Source organism: Chrysemys picta, chromosome 3 (genome assembly GCF_011386835.1).
Source record: "Chrysemys picta bellii isolate R12L10 chromosome 3, ASM1138683v2, whole genome shotgun sequence".
Lineage (NCBI taxonomy): Eukaryota > Metazoa > Chordata > Testudines > Emydidae > Chrysemys > Chrysemys picta.
Window position 1 is genome coordinate 204,473,526 of NC_088793.1, and position 22,198 is coordinate 204,495,723.

Genomic DNA, 22,198 nt, shown 5'->3' on the forward strand with positions numbered 1-22,198 from the left:
AAGGCCGAGCACTTGCAAATCAGGCCCCTCTAAGATTGCTTAAATTGGGCATCCCAAAACTGGGGCCCTCAAAATCACTAGCCATTTCTGAAAATTTAAGCCACAGTACAGAGTATACTAAATCATTAAGTAGGCGGCTTCTAAAGCATAAATAACATGGTTGTTTCCATGGTTTGGAATAGGAAGGACCGGATGGGAGGATATAGTAAAAACGGTTAATCCACTTTGAGAACTTGTAAAATTCTATCTATTTCCAAGCATCAGCCAGAACACTGCCCAGGTATACAGCCTTCAGGAATTACATTTATCATACAAAAGCTGATAGTCTCTTAACTGCCTGTTTTAGTTGGTGCTGCTGTAATACTCTATAATTTTAATTGCAAGCTGTTTTTCTATCTTACACTTGTTGGTGGCTATTTAGAGCATCCTTGTTTTAATGTTTAATTGCGCTATAACAGCACAATAATTACCAAGTAGCTACAGAGGAATTACATACTTGTCTGTACTCTGTAAACTATAATGTTAACCCTATTTGCAAACAAAGAATTATGCAGCAAAAGTACCTGTGAACTTAAACAATAATTACCAAACAAGTAAAAGAAACTTAAAAAGTACAGTGACCTGTTGCATAAACAATACTTTAATATAATTTCTTAGTAGTTAACCTATTTCTAGTAAAGGGTAATCAGCTATATGGTATGTTGAAGAAGAATGTTGTTACTGTACTTTATAGCTACATTGTACATTCATCATGCAAATAATATATATCATGAATATTTATTCCTTTCTACAGAGATGGTTTTAAATCAAGAGAATTGGAAATATTTCCAAATGAGTCGTATTTGTTTTGGATGGATTTGTGAAGCCTTTTTAAAGAAAATTAGTGATACCACAGCCACAAGGTGGCAGTGTGTACAAGGAAATAAAAATCTCGCATTTAAAATTATTTTCCCTGAGAGGTATAGATCTCCTTAGACACACTGGCCAAGTTGTTGGCCTTTAAAATTAAACTGTATTCACAGATCTCTCGTATAGTAGGATTTAGCTTCATGATTTCAGCTACCGGAGAACGAACTTTTCATAGCAGCGGCAGTAATTTAAAAGCATTCACCCAACCCATTTCTAACTACCTGGTCTCATACTGCAGAGTGCCTTAGTTAAATTGATATTTTGCATTAGAATTAAAGACTCAAAGATGCCTCATGAAACACTTTAAGAAACATTCCATTTAGAAACACGTGCTCATTTGCCACGGTTCTCATCTAAAAATCTAAACAAATGTAATCCATTTGTGCCATCCTTATGCAACCATCAGTGGGGCATCTAGGCACCAGATACAAAATTAAGAATAGCATGATTTCAGTCCAGGAAAGACCATTTTCTCCACCCCTCCCTTATTTTTCAGATGTTTCACGTAGTGTGTATTTTCATGAGGAAGATTGCCAGGCCATTCTTACCCCATCACTGGTGAGGGGAGGCTTTGCAAAAAGTGGGGCCAACCTAAAACATCAAGGCCCTGTTGCATCCTGAGCTTTGGTGCTAACGAATTCCGTAGCCAAGGACCTTCCCCTAGCAATGCCCTGCCCCCAGCCTCCGAGAGATACACACTGGGCTCTGTCCACTGCAGTGTTTGACTGAAGAGGCAGCCTGTAACACAGATCGGTCCAAGACCATTGAGGGCTTTAAAGATTAGGATCGGAACCTGGGAGTGGGTCTGGAATTGGATGGGGAGCCAGGGAAGAGCACAGAGAATCACTGTGATATAATCACATCAGGAGTTTTTTTGCCTGCTTTGTGTCTCTTTCTTTGTTAATTGTGGATGTTTGCATAAAAACAAGATCTTTGACCCTTAAGAGTTCATGTGCTCCTGCTGCTTATTCCTCACCTGAGCTAACAAGCCTCTACTGCTGATGGTACAGCTATGATGTCACAGGGAATTAATACTCTCAGATGGGAAATAAACAGGAGTAGATTAACATTAACAGCAAATTACTCTTCTCAATAAGGGTGGCTCTCAGTTCTGATACGCTGCTTGCCCCAAATGTGCACATTTCCAATCAGCATCAGTGGGAGATTTGAGCATGTGGGTAGAACAGAGCAAGTACTGGAGTCAGTGTCCACCCTTCCGATCTGAAAGGCAAGTTTTGACAATGGGGAACAAGGATGCAGGTTTCATGCAAACAGCACTGGTAATGGAGGAGGAGAAAAGACAAGGAGAGAAAAGGGGACATATAGTGTGGATCTTGACAGTAGGATCCATGCTGTACAGTGATCAGAGCATGTTCCATCCAGCTCTACTAATAATGTAAATGAACGAATTCCTTAGCGATGCTAACCACTGGAGACTGGTACACAATAGGCAGAGGGATCCTGTCTTAGCCCTTTCATCTGAGAGCTTTACCCTCTTGGTTTAGAACAATTGTGGATTAGACTAGAGCACCCTTTGCTAAAAGACGCTTAGCGCCCATGTGCACTCCTTTTGGGATGTGTTTGTGTATGTTTCCCTTTCCAGTTTTTAGAGAAGGGCCTGAATTAAAACCCTGTATCTGAACTATGGAATATGGAGTCAAAAATTATCAGGTCCAGTAGGATTCAGATACCAAAATAAGAGTTTTCCAGCTTCCCTGTACCAGGTTGTGTTGGAATCTATATTTTGTGGGTGGAACAGTAGAAGCAACTACTTTGATTATGCAGTTTCTGGATTTGTGTCTGCCGTTTGACAGACTCCAGATATGGGATCTGAGATTTTGCAGCAGTATTGTACAGGGGCGCATCACATGTGGACTGTAAAGGTGCAACAGGAGTGGCTCAACTTGTTCTCTATTTTGGCAGTGGCATATGGGTTTGGGAGCAAAAACTTGTTCAGTCCAGTTGGATCCAGGTGCTGGATTTGGGTTTTGTGGTGACTGATATACTGGGATGCATTAGCATCTAGAGGTTTTTTTGCTGAAATAGGAGTGGCTAAGTTTATTGTGTATTAATATGTTAGAATTTGTGAAAGGAGGCCAAAAATTGACTGGATGCAGGATTCTGTGGTGCTGTCATGCCAGGATGGGTCAAGGTCTGGATTGTATTGGTGCAGTAGGAGCATCAACACTTGTTCTCCGTTCAGGAATTAGAATTTGGGGCCTGGGTTAAAAAATTTGTCGGCAAGATCCAGTTGTCAGACCCAGGTTTTTGCATGCTCTCGCACTGGGGTGTGTTGGGATGTGGAACTTCTGGAGGCGGTAGGAGTGGTTAGACTTGTTCTCTATTTTGTTAATACAGTTTGTGTACAAAAACCCGGCAGCATCCAGGTCTTTTAGCTATTTCCTACAGCTGTCGTGGTGCTGCTTGCTCCAGAGCACCTCCCTTTCCTGGGCCTCTTGCCAGGGCCAAGACACGTGCTTCGCCTGTGACCTTTGCACTGAGCGAACCGAGCCCTGGGGCCCAGCGCAGCGTCCTGGCCACAGGAGGGAGTCCAGGGAACAGGACAGCCACCGTGAAGGGCTCAAGCAAATTTAATATGGTGAGTTAAACTGCTCAGCTCGCTCTGCAACTTTGTTTCCTCTGCTACAACTTCTCTGCTACAACATTCACCACCACCTTGGGGGGCTCCTCTGAGATTCAAGGCTATGGGCCCTGGCCCTGCTTTGGTCATTTTGGCTACTTCAAGTCCCAGTGTCTCTGGCTGCATCTGTGAGATGAAACAGCCATCTGAGGTTGTAATGTCTGTGTGAGTGGAGGTGGTTAAACATCTTCAGGATTTAATTTCAGCAGCAATGCAAAGGGCAACGGGAGGCGTTGCCACAGGAGAGCAATTCACCTTGACTGCACATGATGATCCCAAAACACTGCACAGACTCCATAATGTGTGGTACCACACCGTGCCAGCCTATCACACAATAGAGAGGCCACCTGCTTCTCCAAGAGAGAGGAGGACAATCAGTGTGGAAAAAATACAGGACAAAGACTATTTTCAAGGGATACCTCACTCACACATCAGTGTTTCATTTGTAGTGTAAAATCAAACAGGTGGATCACAGTGTTTAATTACCACTGAGAAACAGGATGAAGTTTATTCTGTATTGACTCACTGCTGAATGTGGGATATTAGATACTAAATAAAGAATGTGCCTTGAGATAAGGAACAGGTGATTGCCCTACTAATAGGAGAATTTGAAATTTCCCTCCCTTTGGGAATCTTTTCCCCAACCTCACCCTACGTTTCTTTGTGAAAACAAAAATTGAATCATCTCTGTGTATTTAAATTATGATTTATAACTGGGAGGCTGATTGGTCTAATTTTCAGGTGCCCTCAGGACCCTTTACACTATTCTGGTAAATGTCATTTACATGGGTTTTATGTCCACTTTTCATGGCCAGAACAGTGTAAAAGAGCCATAGTGAAATGAGAACCTGGACTAATATATACCCTGTTCTGTAAGAGTCTCTGGACAAAACATGGACTCAGCACCTGCCTTTTATGTGGCCTTCCTGGATCCTCGAAAGGGCCTGATCCTGCATCTGGGGCCACGTGTGCAGAGCGCAATCAGGGCTTAGTGCAGGAGCAATGGTTTGCCTGCGCAGATCCAATTGCAGGATCTGGCCCTAAGAAAGAACTAATGTCTTTCTTTTCTCCTCTGTTCTACTCAGACTTCCTTTAATGGTTGCAAGGAATATGGCTGCTGAATCTCGGGCACCCTCAGCTGCTACACTACTTGAAAGTCCAGAGGATTTTGAAGCTAGTGTGAGAAATTGCTCCCAAGGACAGGTCTGTGGGCAGCACCACAGGAAATCTGCTATGCCTGGGAAGAGGGGATATTAGGCCAAGTACACAGGGGCAGCCTTGTAATTTTACTAAAATTCTGTGTGATTTCTGATATCCATCGAGAGCAGAATGGCTCATCCAAAGGACTCCTCTAGACTGAGCAGTCAGTTGATGATCCCTGAAGCTGACCTTGTTAGGCCTGTGTTTTGAACTCATAGCTGTTTTTAACCCCATGCTTAGACTGTTAAGCTATGAAGAAGCCCCCACCTTTAGGATTTGGGTGAGAGACTGGCAATTTTGGCTAGGGAATCCGTTTCCTACTTCTCTAGCAAATAACCTCATTTCTTTCCTCTCTGCATAGAGATCATTCAAATCACTTTCTTTATAGCCTCTTTAGATATAATTTAGACACCAATGTCATGTATAATATCACTAGCATTGAGACGCTGTCTGCTTGAGATGGGGTAGGTCATTTTGGGAATACAGTGATGTATATCATGACATTCTATCTAGACAATGAAAAGTTTCAGAGTAGCAGCCGTGTTAGTCTGTATCCGCAAAAAGAAGAACAGGAGGACTTGTGGCACCTTAGAGACTAACAAATTTATTAGAGCATAAGCTTTCGTGGACTACAGCCCACTTCTTCGGATGCATATAGAATGGAACATATATTGAGGAGATATATATACACACACAGACAGAGAGCATAAACAGGTGGGAGTTGTCTTACCACCTCTGAGAGGCCAATTAATTAAGAGAAAACAAACTTTTGAAGTGATAATCAAGCTAGCTCAGTACAGACAGTTAGATAACAAGTGTGAGAATACTTACAAGGCGAGATAGATTCAATGTTTGTAATGGCTCAGCCATTCCCAGTCTTTATTCAAACCGGAGTTGATTGTGTCTAGTTTGCATATCAATTCTAGCTCAGCAGTTTCTCGTTGGAGTCTGTTTTTGAAGTTTTTCTGTTGTAATATAGCCACCCGCAGGTCTGTCACTGAATGACCAGACAGGTTAAAGTGTTCTGACTACTGTTGTGTATGCAACCCTAAAACTGACATATATGGGATTAGAGCAAAAATCTGGTTCCACCGAAGTCATTAACAAAAATTTCCAATATTTAACCCTTAAAGCCCCAAACCTCCTTGTAAGGAACAGCATTTGGTAATATTGCTCATCATCTATACAGACATGACTAGGTACAATTTGATTAGAGTGTTGTCAGCATAGGCACAGTGCACTCATTATGCACTTGTAGCTATTTAACATTCAACTTCTTCCTATAGGTTTTGTCCTTTTTCTAAGTCCAGATTTTTCTTTTATTTCATTCTCTGCTTTGTGCATCCACGACAACTAGAATTTCACAAAAGCCTCTGTAGCTCTGAAAGCAACTGGATTGAAGCAGAGTTGACTGTTACATGAAGATAATTATGTAGTGATGCCATGTATGTTGTCAGTGGATGGTATTTTGCAGAGAAAAAAATATTATGCTGCGGTATCCAGGGTTTCCCAAAGCAATATCAGCCCATTGTGTTTGGATGTGATAATATTACGTGGATTCCTTTGGTGTTCCTTTTGTTTGCAAAGGTCTGTAACTTCCACCCTGTTCTAACCCTAGAAGGACCCTAGCCCCAGTGACTTCAGTGGGGTTCTGTGTTTATAAGGGATCATCCCTGGTGACCATATTGCAAGATTGGGGCCTTCGGAATAATTGTAAAATGAAGGTCTTCATCTTTCAGAATGAGCACGTACACTGGGGCTAGAGAGTGTCTCTTCTCCAAGAAGATCATTGACATTCCCCCACAAAATAGTAAATAAAAAAACCCCACCAAAAACATTTGTGCAAGGATCAAGGCCATAGACATTTATTAAAAAGAGCACAAATATGCTTTTACAATTCTATTTAAAAAGGGGCTATTTTTAAAACAATCATATGTATGGGCATCTCACAAAAGAATGTTCTCTAAAAATTAATAACTTTTTTAGTATCAAAGTAACTGCAGTGACCCATTCTGCAGCATGCACGGATAGTCTTAAGACCAAATGATGCACATCTAAAATGGCAAATACACACTGAGATGAGTCCAATTGCTTTTTTTTAGACTCCCGAACTACATGAACTTTTATGGAGCGCTTTAGCTCCAGTCTAATCAAGACAGCTGAGTCATAAAAACGATTGGAAAGGTAAAGGCCAGATATTCAAAGACTTACCCACATGCTTAACAACACCTATGCTTAACTTTAATCACGTGCATAAGTCTTGTGGATTCAGGTCCCAAATGTTCATAGACAACCCTAGGGGTTTTGTCATGTACTTCTCTAAGCAGAAAATAACTTCAAGACAATAAAAAGGCATGAAAAATAATTTGGAAAGCTAAATAGGAGTGCTCTTGTACTCCATCTTTGCTGTCAAAATACATTAAGTTGCACTGTTGTTGTTTTTTTCCTGAATTTTCTTTAAATTCTGTGTCCCTGGCAGCCTCCTTATATGAGGTTGGAAAAATCAGCTGTGCCTTTACTCATTTTAACCACCAGGGGTCATCATTTTAGGGAGACAGAGCAGGTGAACCAGATATGGAGAAGCTCAAAGAGCTTTGCTGAGTTTTTCTGGGCATGGTTCCAAATGATAATATCTTTTCCCACTAGTTGTGTTACAGAGCTAAACTTTAGTTCACTTTAAAAAAATGGTGGGGGTGGCGGAAGGGTCAGTTAACCCCGCCCCTGCCCCCCCAAATCCCGTTTCACTCATGTACAGTACTTTTGGGATAGCTGCTTTGCGAGCAAAGGGCCTGATCCTGCAACTGACTCCCTGTGCAAAGACCCCTGTGCTGGTGTGCAGCCTCATTGAGATTAGTGGGTCTCTGTGCAGGGAGAGGGATCTTCTTGCACAGAATTAATTACAGGATCACAGCTGAAATCACACACAGACAAACTGCATTAAAGGGGCAACAATAAATCTCTGGTATTGTGCCCGGCGAAGCAGGGTAGCATCGTCTTTATTAATCCAGCAAAGCCTGGGCAAAGGTTTGCAAAAGGGGCTCGAGATTTTTGGGTGCCCAAAGAGAGACGCTTAAATGGGCCTGATTGTCAGAAAGTCCTTGGCCAGCCCACTGAAAAGCAGGCCCCTTTAAGATGTCTCGTTTCAGGTACCCAGAAATCGAGGCAGCTAAAATTGCTAGTCACTTTTGCAACTGCGACTCTGATGTCTCTGTGGTTAACTGGACATCACCTACATTCTGCCTCCCTTGCGAGAAAGCTCTGACCTCCAGGACTATCGTCTCTCCGCCTGTTCTTTTTCAAAGCAGTACAAGCCGTCAGTAGTGGACTACATCGTACCGCCCACCTACCCCTAATGTACAGGACTGGCATTGCAACTGACATTCAACCAGGTGCCCTGAAATACAGATAGGATCCATTATCACTTTCCTTCCACCAGCCTTCACTTTTTGACTTTAGGCAAATACATGGTGTGCTGGACAATTTTGGCAAAATAGGTATTAGGCTCGAAGAAAATATATTTATAATTTCTAGAAAATTTGTTTTTTTCTTTTCTTGCAAAGCTCATTCCTGGCCTGTAGCCAGCAGGGCAAATTCCCTGCCAGTGTGAGCGGGTACAACTGCACTGAGGTCAATGGAGCTGAGCTTGGTTATACCCGGGGTGTCTAGCGGGAGATTCTTTGCTGTGCCTCTTAAACTCACAGCCTGGGAGGAAGGAGGACTTTTGTGGCTCTAAGCCACCTTTGTGCCTCCCAATCTGGAGCTGGTCTGGTCCCCCTGGCATAATTTAGACAACCATGGGAGTCTGTTTGAATTATGCCAGCCTCCACAGGGCTGCCCTATGGGCTTCAGGGCTGGATATTGAAGCCCTGCCCCTAACCTCTCCTCCCTCCCTGAGCCCTGCTGCTGGCGGGATAGCGTCCTTAGAAGGCAGCACTTAGAAATCTTTGGCTCACCCTAGTCCTTATTTGATACAGTCTTCTCTCTAAGGTATTTATATGGCCCTCATAACCATAGTACCTATGGTCCTCACAATCTTTTTTTTTTAAATTAATTTAGTCGCACACACCCTTGTGAGGTAGGGAAGTGCTATTATCCCCATTTTAGAGATGGGGGAACTGAGGCACAGAGAAATTAATGGTATGTCTTCATTGCAGAGTTAACCTGGGCTCTTAGTCAGGTGTTAGCCCCTAAGCCCCCTCCCATCCATACACACAAATCTCTCCCCCAGGCTAGCTGGCCCATCCTAGGGTATAGGGTAAAGCTTAAGTGCTGCTTTCACTCAGCCTGGTAACCAGCCCGCTTTGCAACACAGGTTAAACCACTCAAGTGTTGATAGTCCTCCAGTGCCTTCCCACAATTCCCCCCTGTGCCCAGAAGGACAGACAAGTTCTCCCACAATTCACTGGGAACGAATTGTAGAGCAGCTCAGCACACTGCAGCACAAAACCAAGGGATCTGGCTGCAGAAGTTTTAGCAGCACACATGGGGGAGCACAGCACCGGGGAGGACACAATACCTTGTGTGTAAGTGTGGCTGCTCACACCCTGGCTAGACTATGATCCAGGTGCTGATCACCTGTTACCTCGACAGTGAAGATACATGCCTAGTGACTTGCCCTAGGTTACACAGTTGGACTGTAGCAGAGCAGGGAATCAAATTCAGGTTTTCCCAGTCCAGGCCACACCCAGGTCCATCCTCCCTGTCTTTTCCTCACAATGCTTTTTCTGAAATTAGTCCTTACAGCTGGTTGAAAATGTTTGAGTTTTCACAACGTTGACTCCTTTTTGCTGTTTACCAACCAGCGCATTGAGTAGTTGAAATGTTTTGAAAACTTGACATTCTGACGCAAAATTCGCAGGAAACACAATTCAGAAATGTTCTCTGAAAAATGTTTGGCATTTTCCATCCAGCTCTACTAATAATGTAAATGAACGAAGCCACCTATTCCTTAGCGATGTTAATCAATGGAGATCGGTACATAATAAGCAGAGGGATCCTGTCTTAGCTCTTCCATCTGAGAGCTTTACCCTCTTGCTTTAGAACAATTAGGTTTTTTTGCTGTGGACTTATAATGGTCCGGTCCAGCAGAGAGACAGATTGCAAGGCTGATGCTCGCTTGTATTCTGCTCCTTGCTCCGTGAGCCCATTCAACTGCAGAGTTGGACACCAGCCTTCAACAGCCCAGCTGATTTTAAAATGAATCGCGGGGCTGGGTGTGGAAGTCAGTGGCTCTTTTCGAAAGAATAGAACCGTTAGTGTCTGAGCGGCAGTACTATTCTCCTTTTGTTTTTCTCTCTTTAGCTCTTTGTTATAGCAACATCTGTAATCTTGAGTAAATAGCATACGGGGAGAATACATCTTGTATTTCTATTAAAGAAGCAAAACGGTGTAGGGGCCATGTTAATGTATAAACTATATAGTCTGCATATGAAGGAAGTTGATACTTGCTGGTTTGGGACTAAAGGCCACATCTTCCTTTGTAACCTCTCTAGGCCGATCATGAATAATATTATTTAGTATTTATATAGCACTTCATGAGCCACCTCCTCACCTTGTGCAAATCTACATTGCTCCTTTGACTTTAACAGAGCTCTGCTCATTTGCACTAGCTGGGGATCTGTCCCGATAACTTAAGACGGTGTACAGACATTTGTTAATTAGTGGAGTATATGAGAGAGCCCTGATATTCTCGTCCCATGAACTTTCTACAAATACATGTCACTGTCATGTCAATGTGAAGTTTTAAATATGCGGTTATAAAGTATTGATAAAACGCTTGCAAAGAGAAGTCGTTTTGAAATGGCACCAGAACTCCTATGTTGAATATAATCGAAGCAAGGATCTTTAACGCAGTGTATGGTCGCTAAAGGAGAGCAATTTAATCAAAACTGACATGAATCCGCTTGAGATTGCACTGCTCCAGAATCTATTCATCGCTATCAGAATCTTTCCATGGACTTCAGTGGGGCTTTGGATCCGGCCCTTAATGAGCAAAATTCAGGACCATAGTTAAGGTCTAAAAAAGAAATCTTTCACAAGGAAAAATTGTGGATGCAAAACATATTTAGAGTCTCAAAATAGTGAATTTTGGAAGGGCGAGTGGAGCTTGCAGAGATTAATGCAGTAGAGTAGGGTCTTGAGGCAACGTATTTCCATAGACACCACACTGTAACTGGGAGACTAGCAACTGGATGCTGTTCATGTTGTGTCTATAGGAAACAGTGATGCTTGGGGGCTGTGGGAATCAGGTAGTTGCTATGGAATGTTGAGACTGTACAGTACCACACTAGTCATGTTTTTTTTTTTAATGGAGATATCCCATCTCCTAGAACTGGAAGGGACCTTGAAAGGTCATCAAGTCCAGCCCCCTGCCTTTGCTAGCAGGACCAAGTACTGATTTTGCCCCAGATCCCTAAGTGGCCCCCTCAAGGATTGAACTCACAACCCTGGGTTTAGCAGGCCAATACTCAAACCACTGAGCTATCCCTCCCCCCCAGTGTTGCAGAGCTCATTGGAGAAGCTGCCATGTGAAGGGGTGGGGTGGGGAGGGTGAGGAGAGGGCTTATATTGGGTGGCCCAAAGCATGGACTAAAGAAGTTATAATCTGACCTGTGTAATATTAGCCCTTATTACACAGTTTCTGGAGATCTAAATGTCAAACTTGTGCCTTGCTCATGTAACTACTTATTTGAGACCAGTAGGGTAAGCGTGACAAACAGCAGGATTTGGCCTCAAGGCTGTATTGTTTTTCTCTGCGGTCCTGCCCCAGCTTTCACCAGTCTTACTAATAGGATAAAAGCATGTACCTCAGAATGACGTGTTGATAAATGAGTAACTTCTGTGTGTCCTGGTAGAAAATCTTCTCTGTGAATCATCATTTTTGTCTTTTGCCTGTGTTCATCTGTGAGCCAGCTTTGTACCCGTTATTTTAGCTCTGTCCTCTGTATTGTTTTCTACCCCAGACTCAGTATTTGCCATGCCAGTCTCTGTTTTCTGTGGGTTTGTGTTGGATTAAAAGACGTGGCGTGTATCCGTAGAGAAGTTAGATTTAGCCAGAAAACCACACAATATATGGGATTCTTCCAGATTTGGAGTTTGTTTTTCACACCTGGTATAAAACCAGCTAACCCACAATTCTGCTGTAGTTTCATGGTTTTCATCTGATTTGAGCCCTTGCTTAGATCAAGGCAAATTTACCACCTTAAGATGGGATTGAAAGAATTATCCGTACAGGCCCCCCATGCCGTGAGGTTAGAAGGACTCCTAAAGGAACTAAATCAAGTGAGAATAGGAAGGGAGGAGTGAACTTAGAGACCAAATGGCTGGCAGAATTGCTGAAATCTCCCTCACTGCTGGAGTCAATTCCCCTCAATGAAGTGAGGTGACAGGTGATAGTTTTCTGCATTTTAAAAGCTGTCGTCAAGAACCAGCTGGGGAAATCTCATGCCACAAGTTGGTCTTAAAAGTCTGCCAGAAGAACAAGTTACCTACAGGCTTATAATATTTTAAAGAAAATCAGGTTAACAGATTTTAAGGCCAAAAGGGCTCATTAGATCACTTTTCATCCTTTTACTCCTGTATTTAGACCAATAACTTGTGTTCGACTAAAATAGTTCTTCCAGCCAGGCATCCAAGACTGATTTGAAGACATCAAGAGATTGAGAATCCGCCACTTTCCTGGGTAGTTTGTTCCAGTGGTTAATCACCTCACTGTTAAAAATGTGTGCCTTATTTCTAATTTAAATGCGTGTGGCTTTAACTTCCAGCCATAGGTTCTTGTTATGCCTTCCTCTGCTAGATTAAAGAGCTGGTATTTTCTTCCAGCTCACACGAGATTAATGTTAGTTGTTAATATTGTCATTTATTATTAAGCATTGGCTGTGCTTGGCCCAAAGTAAAAAGAGAGACTTGCCTCAAGGAGTGTATTCAAGGGACCCAATACTGCAAACATTGTGCATGTCTACACTGCAAGTAAAACCCCACGGCTGGCCCGTGCTTACTGGCTCATGCTCCTGGGGCTTGGGCAGTTTAACTGTGGTGTAGCCTGGGCTCTAGGACCCTGTAAGGTGGGTGGGTCGTGAACCCCGAAACTCTACACTGCAATTAAACAGCTGCTTAGCCTGAGCCCCGCTGGCCCAAGTCAGCAGGTGTCTAACTACAGTGTAGACATACCCACTATGTGCATGTTTAACTTCACTCATGGCAAGTGGTCCATCAAAAGCAAAGTTAAACAAGTGCATAAGTATTTGCAGGATTAAGAGATAGAAACAGACCAGACAAGTGTGAGTCTTCCAGTACAGGAGAGTGCAAGCTAAGGCCTCAACCTGCAGAGACTTAAACTAATGAACAACTTTACTCGTGTGAGTTGTTCCTCTGAGTTGGAATGCAGTGAAGGAGAGGGCAGTGTCAGCCAATGGACGGGGCACTGATCGGAGACTCCGATCTCAGATGGGGCCTGTCGGCGTTACTGTAACGCCAATCATTAATGAAAAATGAGTTTGATGGGGCTATCCATGTGAGTAAACTCATGCATGTGCTTAAATGTTTGCAGGATCAAGGCCTTAGAGTTGGTTGGGTTCATCTTCCTGATCTCACCCTGTTTCCTCTGTTAGAATGTCGGGTGCAGCAGACATTTCCCATGAGTTAGTGTTTGCAGGCGTACCTTTCTTTTTCTTTTTCAAAATATTGGGTATCTGTTTCTTTCCTCTTCCAAATTCAAAACACTATTTGAAGAGACAAAATAAAAATTTCCTTGTTTGTAGCTGCCTTTTTTAGCCTCTGTAGGGTATGACTACATTGCAGCATGGCGGTGTGCTTCCTGGCCTGGGTAGATAGACTTGCACTAGCTCTGTTCCAGCTAGCATGCTAAAAATAGCCGTGTGGACTTTGCAGCATAGGCGGCATCTTGGGCTAGCTGCCTGAGCTTGGACCCGAGGGTTGGGTGGGCTTAGATGTGGGCGGCTAGTCCAAGCCACCCTCAGTGCCGCAATAGCCACACTAGAGCGCTAGCTTGTTCAGAGCTGGTGGGAATGTCTCCACCCATGCTCGCAATCATGCCATCTCCAAGCTGCGGTGCAGACGTACCCTTTGAGGCATGAGAGTACAACTTGTTTCCCTCGAACTTAAGTGGGAGATTTTTAAAGGCCTGCACAAAGGGCAGGTCGGGCAATCCCAATGGGTGTTTGGAGCCTGACACCCCTTTATGCCTTTAAAAATCTTCCCGTATGTGTTTTTTCATTTGTTTGCTTCAATGGGTTATGAACAAATGTATCTAGTGGATGTACCTGTCTCATCGACATCAACACAGCTGTGTTCTTGTAGCTAACAATATTAGTTGAAAATCAGCAGGAGGCTCCCAAGAGCACACAACGTTGGTTTTGTCTATGTCGTGGGCAGACAGTTTTCTGCTTAGGTAATATCTCGTCTGTGGTTTTATAGATCTCCTGGCAGTGGGTTTTGTAAAGAGCTGTTATTTAACATAGGAGGGTCATGTACTGTTCCATTAGAACAAAAAATTAATGTAAACGTTTATCAAATATAAATAGGGTGGTACTAAATCTTTATAAAAATGCAAACTGATACTCCACAGCAGGGCCACAAAGAAAGGTGTGCGTGAACTGTAAATCCAACAATTACAGTAAATACACTAGCCTGCTCACAATAGCTTTAGGTCTTGATCCTGGTAAGTGCTGAATGCCTTCTGTGAGGCACACAGACATGATATCCAGCACGTCTCAGGAGGTGCTCAGCACCCTGTGTGATCTAGCCTTGCTAAGGAAAGTTACCAGACAAAAGAAACAACAGACATCCTGTTTTGTTCCTTCATGGGATCTCCCACGTAGCAGTGTCTCAAGGAAACCAAAGAAGGGCAGGGGAAAGAAACACTACAGCAATAAACACCACCTAGCAGAACCCACTTAAATTTAAGCTATAATGGTGCCACAGGTGAAGTCATCCTTAGTCATCTTCCTATCAGAAGTTCTGCTGGAGATAGTCCAGAAGCAAGCAGTGTTGATTGATATGCCAGGGGTGCTTTTTATGGGTCCATTGATTTTTGCAGAAGTCTTTTAAAAGTCTGCCCTGCTCTCTCCCCTGTCCCCATTGCTCAGGGAGAATGTGGACTACTAGTACGATCTTCAAAATCAAAGGTAGGAATGCTGCAGAGGTAAATCCAGGCCCATTATCCGAGATGAGGACTTCAGGAACTCCATGTCTTGCAAATATTGACTTTAGTTTCTGAATGACCTATGGCAGTGAATTCTGAGTATAGCCAACTCTATATATCTCAGAGTAATCAATTACAATAATGTATGTCCTTTCCAGAAAGACAGATCTGTGGCTGCCAGCTGCCAAGGTCTCTCAGATTGCTTTGTAGAGAGCAATGGTTCTGGTGACTGGCTTTCCCCACCCTGGTTACATATTTTACAACCCTCTACTAAGGTCTGAATTTGCCTGTTCAGACCAGGTCACCATACACATTGTTGTGCTCATGTCTTGCATTTTTTTTACTCCTTCGTGTCCTGCCTGGATTTTGGATAGCATCTCTTTATGAAGTACCATAGTGATAAGAATGGACCTTCAGCTATGTGAAGCTCATTTCAGTCCTACCAACGTGGCAGTAGGTCTGTTGGAAGTTGCTGTCTTCAACCACACCCTCTTTGACAAAGTTGAGTCAGTTTCTGGCATGTTCATCCTTTAGTTTTTCATCTCTAAATTGCTGAAGTTGGCTGGCAGATGCTGGTATTGCTACCACAACAAGGTCAATGTAGACTTCGACATCTTTCTGTAAAGCCTCCTCTTCCATTGGTGGCAGTTCAACTGCTACTCTAGATAGTGTCTGCTGCTATCGGTGCTTTCCCGGGTATGTTTTCAATGTTGAAAGAAAATTGTATCAGCCAGGGTCAAAATCTTTGAATCTGAAGTAGAAAGTCATCCAGCGGTTTTGAACCCAATAGTTCCAATAAGGGCTAGTGGTCTGTTTCTATATTAAAATTAAAGACAAATACAGTAGAACCTCAGAGTTATGAACTGGCCAGTCAATCACACACCTCATTTGGAACCGGAAGTACACAATCAGGCACAGCAGAGACAAAAAACTTAAAATAAAAAAGAAAACAGTACTGTTAAAAGTAAACTACTAAAAAAAGGGAAGGTTTTTTAAAAAAGATTTGACAAGGTAAGGAAACTGTTTCTGTGTTTGTTTCATTTAAATTAAGATGGTTAAAAGCAGCATTTTTCTTCTGAATAGTAAAGTTTCAAAGCTTTACTAAGTCAATGTTCAGTGGTAAACTTTTGAAAGAACAACCATAGTGTTCTGTTCAGCATTTCAAACAACCTTCATTCCTGAGGTGTTCCTAACTCTGAGGTTTTACTGTAGAAAACAGAACCCTTCTGAAATCGCTCAGCTCTCTGGATACATCCATTTAATAGGCAGCAGGTTTAAAACAAACAAAAGGAAGTATTTCTTCACACAATGCACAGTCAACCTGTGGAACTCTTTGCCAGAGGATGTTGTGAAGGCCAAGACTATAGCAGGGTTCCAAAAAGAACTAGATAAGTTCATGGAGGATAGGTCCATCAATGGCAGCTAGCCAGGATGGGCAAGGATGCAAAACCATGCTCTGAAGTATCCATAGCCTCTGTTTGTCAGATGCTGGGAATGGGCGACAGGGGATGGATCACTTGATGATTACTTGTTCTGTTCATTCCCTCTGAAGCACCTGGCATTGGCCACTGTCGGAAGACAGGATACTGGGCTAGATGGACAATTGGTCTGACCTAGCATGGCCGTTCTTTTGTTCTTATCAAGGCCCACTGCCTGAGTTGCCAAAATCAAACTTTTCTAACAGAGCCATTTGTGCTATAGGTTCCATTGCTGCATTGATACAGGGCTCTGACTCCGCCTTGCTGCAGCTTTCCTTCCTAATTTTCCACTTTCCCCACTCACTCACCACCCTGGCAATCTGGGGTTCTCTTCTTTCCTTTACTACTTCTTTAAAGAGAGGGATTCGCTCACTGCTGACCCCAAGTATTGCAAGGACATACACATAACGAGCCATGCTTTAAGCAGCAACTAGTAAACTGTCCCAACCAGGAAGTTCTCACATTTATTAAGCTCCCCACTGCCACACATCCTGGTCCTCTCTGGTAATTGTGGAGGACCTGGAACACTCTAAGCACTCCACAATGTGCTTTGCTGGAGCGGGGCAGAGCGCTCAGCACCTGGCAGAATTGAGCCATAGACCATAAAGGCGGTGTGACCCACCCAAGGAAAAGTAAATGAAAGGTGGTGATGTTGAGCTCCTGAGCAGATTGTCTTATTTATGGGAAGTTAATTTATAGGAACATAGGTCTTGTTGACTGGGTCAGACTTGAGCTCCATCTGAGTATCTTGTCTCTGAGTGTCACCAGTACCAGACGCTTCAGAGGAACCCCACTGTAGGTGGATGTGGGATAATCTGCCTTCTATAGAAGTCTCTCCCTAACCCACAATAGAAATCGGCTTAAGCCCTGAAGCATGAGGTGTTATATCCGTTATCAAACTCTTGTTTAGATTTACTATCCCTCTGTATTCCTGTTATCCATATCAATGCCCATTCTCTCTTACAACCTCGCTAAGTTCTTTGTCTCAAAGGCCTCCTGTAGCAACGAGTGCACAATTAGACTGTGGAGCTGAGCTGTGTGGGAAAAAAACCCAGCTAATTTTGTCACCAGTTAATGGCTTGGTTGGCACTAAACCTGATTTGCAGACACAAACCATGGCAAAAGCTCAGTAACTGTGGCCGCTAACAATGTTTCACCATAGCCAGACAAGAAGTCTGGCACATAGGTGCCCACCTGTAAGTGACCCAGCACACTTTACTTGTAGTTCAGCCCTCAACGTATTTGCATAGCAAGGTTGCCACCCTTTCTTCCAGTTCCTTGTGGTAGAACATCTTGCAGCACGTTGGGCCGTACGCTGCTGTTGCGCTGTGCGGATGTTGTTAGAGCACTCTGTCCTGCTGAGGCACTATGGGATAGCTGCATGGATTCGTCCAGAATGCACTGGCACAAGCAGCAACGTAGATTTGGGTGCACACATGCAGCTGGGCCAGCTGTTATGTGGACACAGAGGCAGACCCTCAGCTGCTGTAAATTAGCTATGATAATTTTCAGGAGCATAGGAGCTGTCCCAGAATGAAGCATGTTACTTGTAACTTGTTAGGGTGATAGTGCCTCTAGTTGGTTACAAAATTACAATTAAAAGTTGCATTATGGGCAGAGCCAAAATCTAGTCCAAACTATTAGGCACCTAACTCCTGTCTTTGACTTTGCAAATTTTCCCCTTGGCCCTTACATGATCCACCTGGAACCCATAAATTTGAGTAAGGTTCAGCAAAGCACTTAAGAACATTCTTAAATTTAAGCACATAGGACCCCAATTCAGCAAAGCATTTTGATGTGTTCTTAATTCTATTCCTATTTAGCAAAGCACTTGAATTCACGCTTAAGTGTTTTGCTGACTTGGGGCCTAACTTAGCTCTACACATTTTATTGGACTCCAATAAAATTTAAACCAGATTATTTGTTGCACAAATTCTCACATAAAATTCATGATCTAGTTAGCACCCAAGATATAATCCATTTTTATAGAAATCGATGCAATTCAAAATGCATCTTTTTAAAAAATGAATTTTCCATCCCAGGTGTTGGCACGCTGTATTTGCTTATAGATAGTGTTCATGTGTTCAGATTCAAAGTGATGACTTACATGTGTTTGAGGAACACCAAACTTCTGAAGAAGTGTATGTAGAGCGTCCTGCTCCCCACCCCATTTTCTGAGGCAAAACATGAGTGTAAGATGAAAAGATGGTTCTCTGGCAATCTTTCATTTTGTGTTTGCTTATAATTCATCATCATTTGTGGCAGACCTTTTATCATCTACCCTACCTTATGTCTTTTATCTTTTCTAATACTGTATTTCAATATTTAAATAGGCCTTGCAGTTCAATTAAAAAGTGACCATCCTTTGAGAAAAGAACTTATCATACACTGTGTGCTTTGCTTTTTTTTGTTTTGTGTTTAAAGGCTATTAAAAAAAATTAAACCTATACTGTATTGTAGTACAATAAAAAAATGCAATTATCATTTCCCCCCACCTTTTTGCCAAACAAATTCCTCTGTGCTTTCGCTTTAACAGCAGGGAACAAAAATGTGCAAAATAAGAAGATATATTTTTAATTTATGGGAGTTTTTTAAAAGGCTGCATTAGGTTCAGATTAAACCCTGCTGCAGGTTCAAGGGAAAATTTAAGAAAATCAATTTTCCCAGATGGGGTGGGGGGGAGAAAGGAGAGAAAAACACTGCAGTTTATAGTGTTCTTTGTTATTTGAATCAATAGCTCTGTTCCCATGAATAGCTGAATAATCACTTTTTTGTCCAGCGTTGGTATACATACAGACTTATCTCCTTCAGACTTTGGTGTTGAACCTGTAGCAGCACATTTTTGATCATTAACAGTTTCTTGCTCTTATCATTGTTAATTTTTTCTACATCTGTGAGTCTTACTCTGAGACTGGAACGCAGCGATTATTCCCTGCTGGGGAACTGGCATGCTCTATAAAAACATCTTTTTCAGATAAATTAACATTCTCACAAGAAATCAGAAGGAATATCAAGAAACCAGGAGCTAAATGTAACGTTTTTGGTGGGGAAATTTGCAAATGTGCTGTGTCTTACAGAATTCAGAGAGTGAGAGGAAACATACATAGCTTAGTAAGTAACAATGCTTCAGAAGAAAACACTTGAGTAAAATTTGTATTTGGAAAGGCTGCGTGGTTTTGCTACCTGTTATTAGAAATCGGTAGTGTGTAATATTTGTGATGTCAGAACTGGTCATGGGCACCTGCAGATGCAGCAATTCTCAGCTGCAGCACAATGGAAGCAGAATTTAAAGTGGGTATAGATTTCTCATGTACAAAGGCCCCTGGGTATTATTGTTTGCAGGGAGGTATCTGTTACCTAAGGTAAATCATGAGTGGTGTTTGGACTTTAGTGGAATATTAAATAATGAAGGGCTTGATAATGCTAACCTTATTTATGTTATGATATGCCTCCAGGGCCTACCTAGATCAGGGTGGTAGGTGCTGTACAAACACATAGTAAGAAACAGCCTCTACCCAAAAGAGGTTATGATTATTAAATACACAAGGCTATACAAGTATGATTGTATAGAGGGAACTGAGGCAGAGGAAGCCTTGTCTGAAGTCACACACGGTGTCTGTGACAGTGCTGGGAACTGAATCAAGGTTCCCTGAGTCCCAGCGTTACAAGACTATTCTTTCTTTCAGTGTGGGTAGTTCTTTCTTATGCAGTAGTCCTGTGTCCTTGAATGGGTCTACTTCCAATAGAAAAGACTACGCACGTGAGCCATGCATCACTAATAGGATTGGTCCCTTAGTGCCTTGCAGGTTAAAAGTGATGGTAGAACACTGCTGGTAAGAAGCTTCTTTTTTTCCTTTACGGTTCTGCAATTTAAATTGTTGTTGCGCGTAACCCTGCAAGGGCATGATCATTTCAGAGGCTAACGAAGACATGCATAACAAAGGAAACTGAAAACAAAGCTTTCTCTGGTTTTGGTTTGGTAATTCATACTTATTATCTCTTTGTATTTTGAGCATCACCTTTTCCACTTACAAACAGTTATATGGTTAAAAAGATATTTCCAGAAGATAGTAACCTTGGCAGTAGTTGTCAAGGCTAATAGTTTGACATTTCATATCACCCACAACTAATCAACTGAACATGGCAACACATTTGAAAAACCCATTATAGATGTACGGCTTAGGAGTAATATGTCAAAGCTAGCACTAACAGCTGTTATGTAAACTGGCTGATTTTCTTCTGCTGAATAGTCACATGGTAAAAGAAAAAGTGCTTTTGAAGGACTCAAGAGCATCTAAGCATGAGGACCTGAATAGTGTACTGTACTTTTGAATGCCATATATTTATAGAAAGTTCACCTCGGTGATAAGCACTCAGTCTTCTCTTTCAGCTGCTTTAAGATATTTTTTTCTTCCCCTAAACTGCTGAAGTTTCCAAAAGATGTGCTGTAAGATATACCATGCGACAGGTATCTCTGGTATCCTTTAAAAACAATATTTGGTACAAATGGTTTCCATTTGTGCCTTCCTCCAAGATCAGGGAAGCTCAAAGAACCCAGAAGTTACATTCAAAACTGTTTGCACGCCCCATATACCCAAGTCCAGTAGGCAGAGAGAGAAAATAATTTTGTTCTGAGTCTTCTAGAATGACTAGTTGCTCAAGAAAATATTTCTTAAATTAGTTGTACTTGCTAATTGCTGAGGAAATATTTTTCTTTAGCTGCTGGGTAGGTTTCAAAGCTTGTATATAGAGGAAAAGAACTGAGTGTTCTTTGAAAACACCAGCTGAGCCACCTTTTACAGTGGAGTTAAGAAGATCATTACCAGTCACAAAAAAGGGCTTCAGCTGAAGGCTGGCAGCTTTATTTAATAATAATGTTTAATTCTGCAACATTGTGTGCGAAATGATGGCTCAGACAGGTTTATTGTTTAGGAAAGAATTGGAAACGAATATAGAAATACACTGCAAACTTACACTTGCTGGAAGTGAGGTAGAAGTCCTTTCTTTGCAGATTGCAATGTTAGTGAAAGAGTCGACCATCTTCAGTGTGCCATGGCACTGAGACGATACAGTCCTTCAAATGCACTGGTGCAACTTCCATTGATACCAGCGTGAGCGGTGTTTGTGCCACAGGGCCCAGAATTTGGCTTACTGACCTTAGCAGAGATATTGAGTGGAGGTTCATGCTAGTTTTGTTCAAGTAGAAGAAATTAGTCTCATTGGACTGGGGCTCAGGAGATCTGGATTCCAATCCTGGTCCTGCCATTGGCCTGCTGGGTGACTTTCTGTAAAACGGTTTTCCCAGCTGTAAAATGGGGATAATAATTACCTTCTTTTGAGCTGTATGGGTGAAAAGCACCATGTAAGAATTAAGTATGATTTCTTTTCTCATTTAGAATAACAACACCACAGTGCTAATGCCTGTGGCTGAATGTGGAATCTTCCTAACTTAATGGCTGCTGCATTCTATTTGTTCACTTAGTTGCCTGTGTGTAGTTACAAACGTTATTGGCAAAGGGTTTGGGGTTGTTCTCTAAACCATACAAAAAGCACAGTGGAAATGCAAGGTGTTAACTTGTCATCTGCTTATTCATGAACACTGCAATCGAAGTAGAACTAATGAACAGACATCATTAAATAATCCAGTTAATTTGAACTATGTGCAATTAAGTAGCTCGCAGAGTGCTACAATGCGGACAAATGGAATCGGGACAGGCCATGAGACTCTAGCTTTCCTGCTCAGTGTGCACAGAGGGTGCTGGTTTGAGCTCTGGGTCATGAGAAACGTTTCCTGTATTAGCACCC

General features: G+C 42.4%; 1 protein-coding gene and 1 long non-coding RNA gene across 2 annotated transcripts in view; both read left to right on the plus strand.

Annotated features, from left to right (window-relative positions):
- The first annotated feature begins 3,318 nt into the window (after positions 1 to 3,318).
- Positions 3,319 to 22,198, plus strand: part of LOC135982574 (uncharacterized) — a 77,394-nt gene continuing 58,514 nt past the window's right edge. The window contains exon 1 of the long non-coding RNA XR_010599989.1: positions 3,319 to 3,508. This is a non-coding gene — a long non-coding RNA (uncharacterized LOC135982574). The remainder of the gene's footprint in view (positions 3,509 to 22,198) is intronic.
- Positions 15,321 to 22,198, plus strand: part of LOC112061481 (uncharacterized) — a 60,078-nt gene continuing 53,200 nt past the window's right edge. The window contains exons 1-2 of the mRNA XM_065587271.1: positions 15,321 to 15,416; positions 19,250 to 19,504. Of these exons, the coding sequence (XP_065443343.1) occupies positions 15,321 to 15,416; positions 19,250 to 19,504 (351 nt within the window). The remainder of the gene's footprint in view (positions 15,417 to 19,249; positions 19,505 to 22,198) is intronic.